At 36.7% G+C, this 13449-nt stretch overlaps 1 protein-coding gene across 3 annotated transcripts; it reads left to right on the forward strand.

Annotated features, from left to right (window-relative positions):
- Positions 1-254: 254 nt before the first annotated feature.
- LOC104601830 (uncharacterized) lies at positions 255-13439 on the forward strand. Of its 3 annotated transcripts, none has more exons than XM_088893524.1 (8): positions 255-1114; positions 3840-7494; positions 7592-7667; positions 7839-7936; positions 8042-8107; positions 8226-8315; positions 9109-9285; positions 13098-13439. In XM_088893524.1, the coding sequence occupies exons 1-8, from the start codon at positions 732-734 to the stop codon at positions 13131-13133; spliced, it is 4581 nt and encodes a 1526-aa protein (XP_088749650.1). In that variant the 5' UTR covers positions 255-731; the 3' UTR covers positions 13134-13439. The 3 variants fall into 3 exon arrangements, with proteins under 3 accessions (XP_088749650.1, XP_088749648.1, XP_010263615.1); XM_088893522.1 differs by lacking the exon at positions 13098-13439 and adding an exon at positions 9893-10131; XM_010265313.3 differs by lacking the exon at positions 13098-13439 and having other exon boundaries at positions 9109-9886.
- The last annotated feature ends 10 nt before the right edge of the window (positions 13440-13449 follow it).

The following is a 13449-nucleotide window of genomic DNA, read 5'->3' on the forward strand; positions in this document are numbered from 1 at the left end:
GTCAGCAAATCCACTCTGATTTTATAAAGCCACGTGGAGAATTGTAACGTGCTTAATATATTGTTTTGTTACTAGCAAATCCAGGAAGGATGAGAAGTCATTTAAGAGTATTTTTGTCTTTTCCTGAATACGGGTAAATTTGAATGGGCAAATTTGCCCTCGTGCAGTGTGAAGTGGAAAAAGATTATTTTAGAAGGTTAATTTTGTCAAATTGCAAGAATATAGAATCCAACGACATCTCTGTAAATTACGATGGAGTTGTTGGTCAAGAGAAATAAGAAAATGATTACATTGGGCTTCGGACAGTTTGGTGGGAACTGGAAAGCAAGTGAAGATGGCCAATAATAGGTCGTGTTTCTTCACAACTTATTTTTGTCATTTGTCACACTTATCAGTTTCGTTGGCCATTCTTCTTCCTTGAAGCCGATCTTTTGACGTACCGTCGTCGATGAAAGATCGCCGATTATTATTATAAAGCTGGTATACAGCAAGACCACATTTACTCTGCATTTTTATCCGTTTTTTTATTCTTGCATAAAAAAATCGAAGTCCTCTACTCCTCTTCTGTTTTTCGCATTTTGGATTTTGGTCCTGCTCCTCCTTTCTGACTCCGCAGAGCTCTCTCTCTCTCTCTCTCTCTGTCTCTGTCTCTCTCTCTCTCTCTCTCTCTCTCTGTTTCTGTCTGCACTAGAGAGCAAAAAAGAAAAAAAAACCCTAGCGAGCTCGCTTCCATGGAGGATTTTTCACGTTCTCTGCACAGGAGTCAAGCCTCTGTAACTCTCTCGAAGAAAGTTTCCAATGGAAATGGCTTCACTGCTAATACTGTCTACGATGACGTCTTTGGTGGTCCGCCCAAGTTTGGAGTTCCGACTTTCACGTCTCGGATAGAAGACTACAGCGAGATTTTCGGCAGTTTTCATTCTTCTCGTGGTTCTTCGATTCCGATTCTAGATCTTCCTGTTGTCGACGGAGGTGATATCTCCTTCGATGTTCGAAGCTCAAAGTTCGATTACTCGGAAATTTTTGGCGGGTTCGATTTTGTAGCTTTCGCTGATTCTTACGAGGAACTGTTTATGGAGCCAAAAGGAGACGAGAGTTCCTCTGAGGAGGTCTGGTATGTTCTTTTCTCCTCTGGGAGTTCTGGCTTTGCTTCATTTTCTTTTCTTTTCTTTCCTTTTTTTTTTTTTCTTTCCTGTTCTCTAAACTAGTTGATGAACTTTGGAGAAGAAATGTTTGTTCTTGGGCTTCTTTTCTGCGCCTTTATTTGTTGCTTGGTTGTTCTCGGTAGTTGGTGGAATTTCAAGTTGAACCGACTTCCGCGAAGAACAGTATTCATGCCTGGTAGACTGGTAGTTACAATTTGGGTCAGCCATTGGCTTCTAAACCAGTTAAACGATTAACATGAAAGCTTGTGGGACCATGGCCAACCATCATAGGTTTGATACTATATAGGACCGATTTAGTGAAGGAAAGACCATGGCTTTGTGGAGGAAATTTTGCTCCTTGGAAGTTTATTAACATGTGCCCGCGTTATGGAAAATGACACGCCAAGTGTGGTCAAGTAGGAAGCAATGATATGTTTTTTAGCTCTCTTGTTTTTCATTTACTTTATTTTTCTCGCTTTTTTTCTTTGTGTGTATATGTGTTGTGTTGGGGGAAGGGGACTCTGTTCTGTTTATGGAAACTGCTCTGCTCTCGTCTGGCACACTGAAAAACTGAAAGACAAAAAAGGTAAAAAGGATGAAGACTCTTGAATATCCTGGATTTTAACATGGTGCACAGTTATTTCCCTTCTGGTTGTGAAGAAAAAAACTTAACACAAACAAAGAATGTGTATACGAGATATTAATTTGGTGCATCCATGAAACAATATGGCTGAATTTGTATTCAAGGCTCCGAGGTGAAATATCTTCAGATTTAAGATATCACACGCTAGGGAGCATTGGAAAAGAAAACATCTAGCCAAATCTGAATTTCCACTCTAAAGATTAAGGCTCAGTTTGGAAAGAGTACAAATACAAATATATACAGTGCAAATACATACAAAATAATACAAAAAACATAGATTTGCACTCTACATATTTGCATTTGTACTCCTTCCAAACTGAGCCTTAGATATAAATCTACAATTTCATGCCCACAATTAGTTTTGATATTATTTACATCCAAAAACTAACTGTTATGTACACAACCTCAAGAATCATAGTGTATTTGCCTTATTAGAATAATATTAATATTTTCCTTAGTTAATATTAATATTTATGTTGTTATAAATATTAATATTAATATTTATTAACAATGGCCTAATTCCTAAGTAACATTAGACTTAGATTTATAAAATAGGAAATATCAAATGCCTGCACAATTACAATAAGAAACACTTATACCCTTTTTAACTCCTAATAAGAGTGCCATGGGCCCAACATGATGAATTTTGTACTTTTTGTTGCTGCTTCCCAAGGGGTTATTGCTTCGTGTAATGGTAAAATATTGGGCTAACAAGGATGGGAATATGGGTTCAAGTCTGAGAGTGGCCAATTGCTCAGAAAAATGCAAAAAGTAGGTCCATATTCAGTCCACCTCTCCCAAGACACTAGATAGATGGGCCCAACATGGGGAATGGCCTTCTTTGTTTCTGCTGCCATTTTCATTGTTTTCAGCTTCCATGTGCAAGCAGCATGGTGTATACAAGATATGCTATGCATAGGAGTTGGCGAACCTTAAGATTTGTAAACTTCATTACCTAATCTGTACTCTATAGTTATTTTTTTTGATAAATATCTGTACTCTATAATTGCCTTATATTTGTTCTTCTTTGATTATTTTAACTAAAATTCTTTTTTGTCATCTGTCAAAAATTGATAAAAAAGAAAGATTCCTAAGGATATGGTGTCTCCTACTAATGCTCTTCACTAGCCATTCATGGACTAGGAGTTTCATATCACTTGCAATCACCCAATGCTGCCCAAAAACCTTAATGAAATATATTTGTGCCTTTATGGTGTGGTCAAATTGTAGATATGCCTAGAAATCATACTTTAGATGACCCTGATGATATGGTGGAGAAACAGTACTTCATTCCTGAAAAAAACAACTTTAACTTATTATTGTTTTCTGTGTAAAATGGTAAAAGGTTACATTTGTATGCTTCTGTTGAATATCTTACTTTTGGTTCCTAATTTATTTTTTCTTTTATTATCATTATTTTATGTTTTTATTGATAAAGTGGAGTATATCTATTTGTTTTCTCAAAAAAAGTATATCTATTTGGAAAAAGAAGGAAAAATAGAATAAATGGATATACAGCTGCAGAGAAGCTTTATAGTGATACCAAACAAAATTTCAATTAAATCAAAATACATAAGAAAGAGTCTGCACTCACCCTTTTGTGAAAATGTCCACATTTCATTAGTCAGCTTAGGAACCGGGACAATTGTCTTTTTAACAGGCAAATTCCTGAATATTGTATACAATGCGAAGAAGTTTCCAAGAGGTTGTTCAAGTAATAGCATTTGTGGAGTCATCTTTGTTAACAACATTAGCTTTCCTAAGCCAGTTAATTTTCAATTTTAAAGTCTTGAAGCAGCATACATGCCTCTGCTGTATTATCCCCCAAAGATAAGAATTAGCCTATCTCTGATCATCCACTGAATTATCACTCAGCCTCAAGGTCACTGGTTTTATATCACTATTATTTTTCTTTTTGTTAATTTTCCCAGGTCCTTTATGATACATTGATATCAAGGATCCTTTTCTTTTTCTTTTTCCTTTTTTTTAGAATATTTTGGATTTAATGTTTGATCTAACATTGTTTTTCCCCATTTCCATTGCTTGTGTAGGACACCGGCTGAAACAGGGTCTCCTTCAGAAGGGTCAAATGGAGATATTTCTTGTTCAGAAAACAATGAAGTTTTGTCAAATGGAACCTTTAATCACTCATTTAATTGTGTGAAGCAGTTAGATGTTTCATTTCATAAAGCTAATCAGAAAAACGAAGATGGGACAAGTGGGACAGCAGACACAACCCAACTCCCAGATGTTCCTGGGTTTACATATGTAGTTGATGAAAGTGCCCATTTGCATGGATCTGACAGTGAGAAACCACCATCCCGGGCAAGTGATGATCTCAGTTTCAACTTGGATGTCAGTGCAGGAATACTGGAAAGAAAAAGTTTGAGGAAAACCATGTCACAGCCCACTACATATAGTATTGAACCAATGACGTGTCTGAATGACTTCAAACCTCAACAAGGATCTGGCAGGAACAGGTCTAATCCTAATGAGGTGTTTTTAACTGTCTCTGAAATCAACCTTAGGACACAGCCCTCCCACGTACCACCACCATCAAGACCACCACCTAAATTGGCTAACAAGATGCCACCCAACCTTAAAACTTCTGAAAATTGTGATCTTGAAGGCGCTGCTGGCAACAGCTCACTACATTTCTTTAATGTAGAGGAAGAAGTGAGTTCAGCAGCTGCAGCCTCTGCAGCTGCTATGAAAGAAGCAATGGAGAAAGCTCAAGCACGACTAAAAAGTGCAAAAGAATCAATGGAGAGAAAAAGGGATGGTCTTCAAGGGCGGATGAAGCTGGGGTTGAAAGATGACTTAAAGAATAAAGAAAAGAGAGAAGGTAAAGCTGCTCATGAGGCCCACATATTCAAAGAAGAGAAAACTCAGAAAAAATATGAAAGAGAACATGGTGGGATTAAAGGAGTTTCTAGGGAGGAAGGGCAAAAAGTCATGAGGGCCACCAAGGTAGCTCCTGATCTAGGAGAGAAGGGGAAAGTAAATCTACCTAAAGAATCTATAGAGCAAAAGTACATGAAGGAATCAAGATCAATTCCAGGATCTAGCAATCAGAAAGATGGAACAGGTAGATGGAAAGAAGAGAAACAATTCTATGAATTTGTAACAACAGATAACTTGAGATTAGCTTCTGAAGCAGATTGGGGAGCTCAAGAACAGGGGCAAAGTAATAGGAAGATGAAAACAGCTAAGGAGGTATGCAGACAGGATGACCATGAGAAGCAACTAAAGGAGGCTCAAAAGATTTGTGAATGGGAAGGAAATGAGAAGGAACATAAAGAGGTTCTTGAGCAGGAAAGAAGTGAAAAAAACCTAAAAGAAATTCTTGAGAAGGAAGGATGCGAGAAGAACCAAAAACAAGTTCATGTGCAGGAAGAACTTGAGAGGACGATAAAAGAAGCTTGTGAGATGGAAGAAAATGAGAAAAGACTGAAAGAGGCTCATGGACAAGAAGAAAATAAGAAGAAACAGTATGAGGCTCGTGAGAGGGAAGAAAACGAAAGGAGATTGATAGAGGCTTGTGAGAAGGAGGATCTTGAGAATAGATTGAAAGAGGCTTGGGAGAGAGAGGAAAATGAGAGGAGATTGAAAGAGGCTAAAGAGAGAGAAGAAAATAAAAAGAAATTGGAGGAGGCTCGTGAGAGGGAAGAAAATGAAAAGAAATTGGAGGAGGCTTTTGAGAGGGAAGAAAATGAGAGGAGAGTAAGAGAGACTCTTAAGAGAGAAGAGAATGAAAAGAGGTTGAGAGAGGCTCATGAAAGAGATGAAAAGGAAAGGAAAATGCAAGAGGCTCATCAAAGAGAAGAAAAGGAGATGATGAGCTTGAAAGATGCCTGTGGAAGTGAAGAAAATGAGAAGAAAATGGAAGAGGCTCATAGGAGGGAGGAAAATGAAAGGACAGTGAAAGGGGCTTGTAGGGGGGAAGAAAATGAGAGGAAATTGGAAGAAACCTTTGAAAGGGAAGAACAAGAGAGAAGATTGAAAGAGGCTCTTGAGAAGGAAGAAAATGAGAGGAGATTGAAAGAGGCTCTTGAGGAGGAAGAAAATGAGAGGAAATTGAAAGAAGCTTGTGAGAGGGAAGAAAATGAGAGGAAAATGGAGGAAGCCTGTGAATGGGAAGAAAGAGAGAGGGGATTGAAAGAGGCTCTTGAGAGGGAAGAAAACGAGAAGAGATTGAAAGAGAGTCATGAGAGGGAAGACAATGAAAGGAGATTAAAAGAGGCTTTTGAAAGGGAAAAAAGTGAAAGGAGATTGAAAGAGACTTGTGAACAGGAAGAAATTGAAAAGAGACCGAAAGAGGCTCGTAACAAGGTAGAAAATGAAAAGAGACGGAGAGAGGGTTGTGTGCTGGATGAAGATGAAAAGAGGCAGAAGGAATCTTCTGAGCAAGTAGAAAATGAAAGAAGACAAAATAATTCTTGCGAGTGGGAAGAAAATGAGAAGAAACTAAAAGCTGGTGAGAAAGCTCATAAACACAAGGAGATGAATCAGAAGGCAGTGAGTGGGATTTCTAATCCTGATGGCATAGAAACAAATTTAGAGGCAACCCAAGAAACCTGCAGATATGAAATGAGTAGGAAGTTGGAAGCAGATAAAGAGGAAGTCATAAAAGATTCAGCTAGAGATGCTTGCGGACATGAAAAGAAGGGGAAGGAATGGGCAGCAACTCCTATGGCAAATGGACAAGATGAAAAGGTAAGGTTGAAAGGATCTCACATAACTGAATCTGCCAATGCACATGAAATAAATCAAAACAAAATGGAGGATGCCATAGAGCCCCTTCAGTTAGATGATAATGAGAAGAAATTTGGATCATCTGAAGAGGATGTTGGTCAAGATCAAATTGAGAAATATAATAAAGCATCTCAGACTGCCAGTGCACATGAAGCAAATAGAAACATGATAAAAGATACAACATGGGTCTTTCCACTAGATGATAATGAGAAGAAATCACGAGCATGTGAAGCAGATGTTGGTCAAGATAAAAAAGAGGAATCTAACAGAAAATATCAGGTTGACTGTATTCAGGAAAACTTTGAGAGAAAAGAAAGACTTGCTCAGACAGTCAATGAGTGGGATGAAAATAGGAGAAGTGTTTTAGAAGAGAAAGAAAACATGCCAAGAGTAGCTCAGGAAGCTAATACAAGCTATGCTGCAGAGAAAAGGAAGTGCTATAGTGAGATCATTACAATAGAAACAAAGGAGAAAGAAGATAAGATGCAAACAGAAATAGATCAGGAAAAAGAGCAACTAAGAAAAATAGAAGAAGAGAGGGAGAGGGAAAGAGAAAGAGAAAAAGATAGGATGGCTGTTGAAAGAGCAACCCGTGAAGCTCGTGAAAGGGCATTTGCTGATGCTCGTGAAAGAGCAGAAAGGGCTGCCGTGGAGAGAGCAACAGCTGAAGCTCGGCAAAGAGCAATGGCAGAGGCTCGAGAAAGACTAGAGAAGGCTTCTGCAGAGGCTCGGGAGAGGTCATTAGCTGAGAAGGCTTCCATGGAAGCCAAACTTAGGTTAGAGCGTGCTGCAGTGGAGAGAGCAACTGCAGAGGCTCGGGAACGTGCTGCTGAGAAAGCAATGGCTGAGAGAGCTGCTATGGAGGCAAGAGAACGCATGGAACGATCTGCTTCTGATAAGTTTTCTACTACCCCGACAGATGGTGGGATAAAGCAAAGTACTTCTTCCTCTGTGAGTATGATTAGTTTTTAGTTATCTAGTACCATTCTCTACTTTTATTCGAGGTGCATATTTTTCAGCTGCATGGTGACTATATGTCCAAATGCAGGAACTGCGGGACCCACAATTTCAAAGCTCAAGTTCCTTCAGTAGTTCAAGATATCCAAATTTATCAAATCATGATGGTACATAACTGTATATATACATACATTCAGACACATACACAGATATATAGATTTTTTTTTTTTTTTGCAGAATGTTGCATCCATGATTTGATGTCCATTTAGAAAATTTTGCTGCATTTCCTTTTTAGGTTAATATAAAGTTCTAAACTATGTTTCTGTTCTACTATGAAGCTTCCCATGCAGCTGAGAAATTTCAAGGAGCAGAAGTTGAATCAGCTCAGAGATGTAAAGCTAGGTTAGAAAGGCATCAACGGACAGTTGAACGTGCGGTATGTGCCATGCTTGTGTTTAGTTTGGGGGGGGGGAGGGGTGTGTTTGAACTGAAACAAGATAAATCCGTTCTTTTTTTTTTTTTTTCAATTTTCCTATTTCAGGCAAAAGCTCTAGCAGAGAAAAACATGCGCGACCTTCTCGCTCAGAGAGAGCAAGCAGAGAGACATGTAAATATTTGCTTATATAATCTAGAGATTTGCTTGCTTGTTTTTTATAGAAGACCAAATTGTTGAGAGGATGGTACTAAGCTTGGATTGTTGTACCTGATTCTTATTCTGGTTGCAGAGGCTAGCAGAAACCCTGGGTGCTGATGTCAAAAGGTGGTCCAATGGGAAAGAAGGGAATTTGCGTGCACTACTTTCTACACTGCAATATGTATATTCAATCTTTCAGCAACTCTATGCCTTTTATTTTGCATCCTGGTTTGATTAACTACTACTGTTAAGGCATTTTGTTCTTATCGGAATGTAAAATCATCTACTGGTATAATATTGCATTGTTACCTTCAATAAGTGATGCCCACACGTGTATTTAATCATCTACTGAGGACTTACATTGCTTTTCTGGGCCTTGTTGCCTACAGATTCCACCAGCTGAATCTTCTAATTACTCAGATGCATATTGCTTCATTGATTGCACATCCATTTCTTGATGAGCCGTTAGTGCAAACTTTAGGCTACAACCATTAAAAGTAGTCTAACATATGAATGGTCTGGATAATGAAAATAAGTGTCTTCAATACTGTATTACATGAATGATTCATCCTTAAGTATTATGTATTTTAGGCATAAGTGCATTGCTAAATGATGTGGTCAAATGGCCCTGTTATATTAATATCAAGAAACAATGAAAAATGCAATATTCCAAGTTTATTGGATAATAATAGTTCATCTGTTAAAAATGTATTTGATTATTATGTTACTAAAAAAGATTTTATCATCTTTCTGAATGGTTAAAAAGTATCTCACATGTTCTTAATTACCACAGATATTCTGTAATAGATTTTTGTTATGTTAATTGTGATGTTTAGCTGGATATTGCTCCTTTTTTGCCCCCTTCCTTCACTTTTGATTATCCTATGTCTTTTCACATTATTGTTCAATATGACTTTAATGAAAAGATGGCAAATCAGTCATTATTATTTTAAATTGATTTGATTTGCTGACAGATCCTTGGACCTGATAGTGGTTGGCAGCCGATTCCATTAACAGAAGTTATAACAGCTGCAGCGGTAAAGAAAGCTTACAGGAAAGCCACTCTTTGTGTTCATCCTGACAAGTTGCAGCAAAGGGGTGCAAGCATTCAGCAGAAGTACATATGCGAGAAGGTCTTTGATCTTCTAAAGGTGCATCACTGGCTTCCTATTTCACTAATCATGATTGCACTAAAAAATTATCTAGAAATAAATTCATCAGCACTGATAATGCATAGTCATGATATTGTAATCTGCATGGTTTTAAATTTATCTAGAGATGTAGATTTTCTTTTCTCTTATATTGCAAAAAAAAAAAATGGTGGCATAGTCCCAGTGTTGCCCTTATCTTTTGTTAAAATGTTGTCATTATCTTTTCCTTATGCCATTCAAGATCCGTGGACTTCCTATTGCCCTTGTGGCCTTATGTACTTCAATTTGCATCAAATTTTAAGGGTGCAACTTAGGTCGGTCCAACTTGAGCACACCTGTTTGCCAAAAAAAAAAAAAGACCCAATCCAACTTAGGTTCAGCATTTTATTTTTACTGATTTGAGGTTGGGGTTGAGCTGGATTGGCTTGGGGTCCTGGCAAGCTCTACCTAATTGTGTCTAAGGATGGTAACTTAACCATATATGTTTTTTGGTAAGACAAACTCCTAATGAGAAAGAATAGCTGACCATTCTACGGTGATAAATTTAATATACTGAATCGTATAGGTACTAATCTTTTGAAATAAGTTTCTTTTGACTATTAATCAGGGCCTTTTTGAAGTGAACCTTCTTTTCAAAAAGGAATTTGTTCAAATAAACACAGTAGTTGAGGCAATGCTTCATAATGCTTCTGGTATTCTGGGAAGAGAATATGTGCTAAATTGGAATGTTATCAAATGCTTTTTTTTTTTTTTTTGGTAGAATGTTATCAAATGCTGAGTGTCATATTTTCTTCAGAAGACCTGTTATCAAACTTTATTAAATCATGTTTTACTACTAGCAGCATTCTTTCTTTCTTTCTTTCTTTTTTTTTTTTTTTTTGACAAGGAAAGGGATACACGGCGCGGGGGTAGCTCTCCCCCAAAGATCACATACAAATATGGTAAAAATTCCAACCTATAACTGTCAGCATTCTATATAAAACTAGCCCAGATAAACCCCGATACAGATTGTCTTTAACCTGAGGAAGTCCTAGTTATTCTTGGGTTGGGTTTGGGTTAGACCTTGTTCACTTAGATTCAGGCTTGTCTTGTCCCAGAGTTTGACTGCCCAAGTTTCCCTTTTATCTGGCATGACCATTGTTTGTTTCATATGGAATTTTGAAAACCAAATTGGACATAGAACTCATAGTTCTCAAGGCACCAAGGCAAGGCTAGGGACAGGGGGGCACCTTGTCGCCTAGTCACCTAGGCGATGGATTCTTTTTAAGTAAAAAATATATATCCTAGGGTAGTTCCCTAGGTTCCATAACCATATTTCCTTAATAATTTATCCATAATTTCCATAAGAAAAGTATAAAGTTCATGTTAAAGGTATTGAAATCAACATATTCATGAGAAGAGAAGGAAGAAACAAAAAAAAATTCAAAAAATATAGGGGCTGAAGCCCTATTTTTGTTATAGGACAAAAAGAAAAGAAAAGGTGGAAGAAGAAATTAGACAAAATAAAAAACAATAAAAAGAAATTAGTATATAATTTCAAAAAATTAAAAATATAATGCCTATTTTATAATTATAATTTCAAAAAATTAAAAATATAAAAGTATTTTATTACACAACATACAAAACTGCTTGGTGTTCAAGTGAGGTGAGTCTCCAAGGGTGCCTTGTTGCCTAGGCATTGCCTTTGACAACTATGATAGAACTACTGGAGTTGGCAGCTGGAGATGTTCGCAGCGTAGCCATCTAGCCTTAGCTAATAAGGTGATTAAGTGAATGAGGACCAGTAAAAGAGTGGAGACATTTAGCCAAGAACCACTTCTGGATCACCTTTCACCTGTACAGTGAGAATAGTGGTATCAGAATCTTAAACCAAACCCAACTAGAAGTGGATACCGATTGCAATTGTCTGACATCATCATCAACTGAGAAAATGTCTGAACTCCTTGCTATTCGATGACATTATCTTATAGTTAAATAACTTACAAGTGATATCTCTCCTCTCAAATGCTCCATGACATCATTCCCTTGTGCAGAGCCACAAAATTTTCCTACTGGGTTATATTATGAATAGTATCCAGATTTGTGTTAGAGCATCTTAGCTTTTTATTTTTTTTATTGAGTAAAATATCTTACATGTGTTAAATCTTAACTGTCACATCTCCAGTAATCTTAGATTTGTCCATGATGAACGTGGACAAATCTCGGACTAGCAATGTTTTGATCTACTAATCTACTTTCTGTTTCTGTTTGGTTTTATCCAATATTCCTGCTTCTGTTTGGACTTTATATCCTGCACTCTTTAGTTTGTAACGGAAATCTTTTATGACCAAATAAAAAGTAGCAAATCTCCAAGTTTTTTATGGAGCCAAAGCGAGCAATATCGATAACTTAAACTGTGACACACTAGGGAAATCTTAATTATGTATATATGAGAATCAATCAATACCCATGCTTGGGATCTGCCCTAATCCTATATGATGATCCTGATTACATTCATTTAATAATTATCGGACTTCAACTTTTTTTATAAGCATGGACATGGACAAGAAGAAATCTAGAGATAAGTTGTACACTTTTTAGTTGCTTTTTTTGGATAAATTACACTCATTTTACTTGTTGAAAGTATGCTATTTTTGTGATGCGTTGATTGATAAATAAAAGTTTGATTAGCCAACCCAGCTGAAACCTCAACGGATAATTCTCTCAAGTTAGCTAGTTTTGGGTACACGGCTTTTTTTTTTTGGATAAATTACACTCATTTTACTTGTTGAAAGTATGCCATTTTTGTGATGCGTTGATTGATAGATAAAAGTTTGATTAGCCAACCCAGCTGAAATCTCAACGAATAATTCTCTCAAGTTAGCTAGTTTTGGGTACACGGCTTTTTTTTTTTGGATAAATTACACTCATTTTACTTGTTGAAAGTATGCCATTTTTGTGATGCGTTGATTGATAGATAAAAGTTTGATTAGCCAACCCAGCTGAAATCTCAACGGATAATTCTCTCAAGTTAGCTAGTTTTGGGTACACGGATATGGTGGAAATACATTCAATAATCCCCCTTGATCAAAAAATAAAATAAAATAATACTTACTAACACTGAATCTAAGCTTCAAATAATTTTAAGGTATAAGTACATAAGAAACACTTTAGTAATTTATGTAAATTGTGAATTACTGGGATTTACGTTGATAATTTCGGGAAATGGAAGAAGCAAGCATTTAAGAAAACAAATATAAATTTTATTGATATTTAAAATACTAATTTCAAAGTTTATAAATTGGATTAGAGGTTAAAAAATAGGACCTGTGTTATTTAAACAAAGGTAGTGTGGTATTGTAAGATTCCTGCATTTTACGAGGCCTAGGCTCAAGCTTCCACTCTTAAAATATTAAAATATGTGGGATGACATTGATTACGAATTTGAGTTAGTGGGGCTGTGGGGGACACAGTAACAACAAAATATATTTTAGGGCTGCAAGTGAAAGTGAACAAAGTCAAAATGTACGCTTTCTGACAAAAATGTACCACTTTGTTTTATTTTGGGAGAATGACTGTTCAGTCTACGGTCAGAATTCTTAGTGGTGGTGTATTTTTCCGTCTATTCTTTTGCTATACATGCTTGTGTGTAAGGCATAAACACCTTAACATGAAAATCCTTCAACTTGCATGTATTTATGTACAAAATTACATATATAAAATAATACAAAATAAAGGGTTTTGCTTTGTATTGTATTACTTTTCTGTTGTTTTTCGCTGGATATTCGTAACTCTAAATCCGTTCATAACCAAAATACTTGGCATCATGGCAGGAGGCTTGGAACAAATTTAATTCAGAAGAGCGGTAATTGTGCTGTGGAAGCAATTCATCTCCATTCCGTCGAGCGTGCACGTGCTGTCATTTCTGTACATCCATTTGTGAAGTTCAGAAGTAAAACGTTTATTTTTTTGACACTAAGAGTGAAAGGCTTAGTAATAGAGGTAGTAGGCACGATTACTGCTTTCTTTTCAGTTTTCAGGCCGCTCCGCTCTACCTGGATGTGCTTCAAGACTCGTAACAAAAAGCTCACAACAAGAGAATACATAATTAGTTCCTAAAAGAGTTTTACCTTACATTCAAATTGCAATTAACTTACAATCTTTTAACATTCCATTGTATCTGTC

The sequence above is a fragment of the Nelumbo nucifera genome, chromosome 1 (genome assembly GCF_055504915.1).
Source record: "Nelumbo nucifera cultivar China Antique chromosome 1, China Antique-T2T, whole genome shotgun sequence".
Taxonomy (NCBI): domain Eukaryota; kingdom Viridiplantae; phylum Streptophyta; class Magnoliopsida; order Proteales; family Nelumbonaceae; genus Nelumbo; species Nelumbo nucifera.

Excerpts from the sequence above, each read along its gene's own strand:
- LOC104601830 (XM_010265313.3), top strand. The coding sequence starts at position 732 with ATGGAGGATTTTTCACGTTCTCTGCACAGGAGTCAAGCCTCTGTAACT. Across the intron at positions 1,115-3,839 it reads AGTTCCTCTGAGGAGGTCTG|GACACCGGCTGAAACAGGGT; the intron begins GTATGTTCTTTT and ends TTGCTTGTGTAG. Across the intron at positions 7,937-8,041 it reads AACGGACAGTTGAACGTGCG|GCAAAAGCTCTAGCAGAGAA; the intron begins GTATGTGCCATG and ends TTCCTATTTCAG.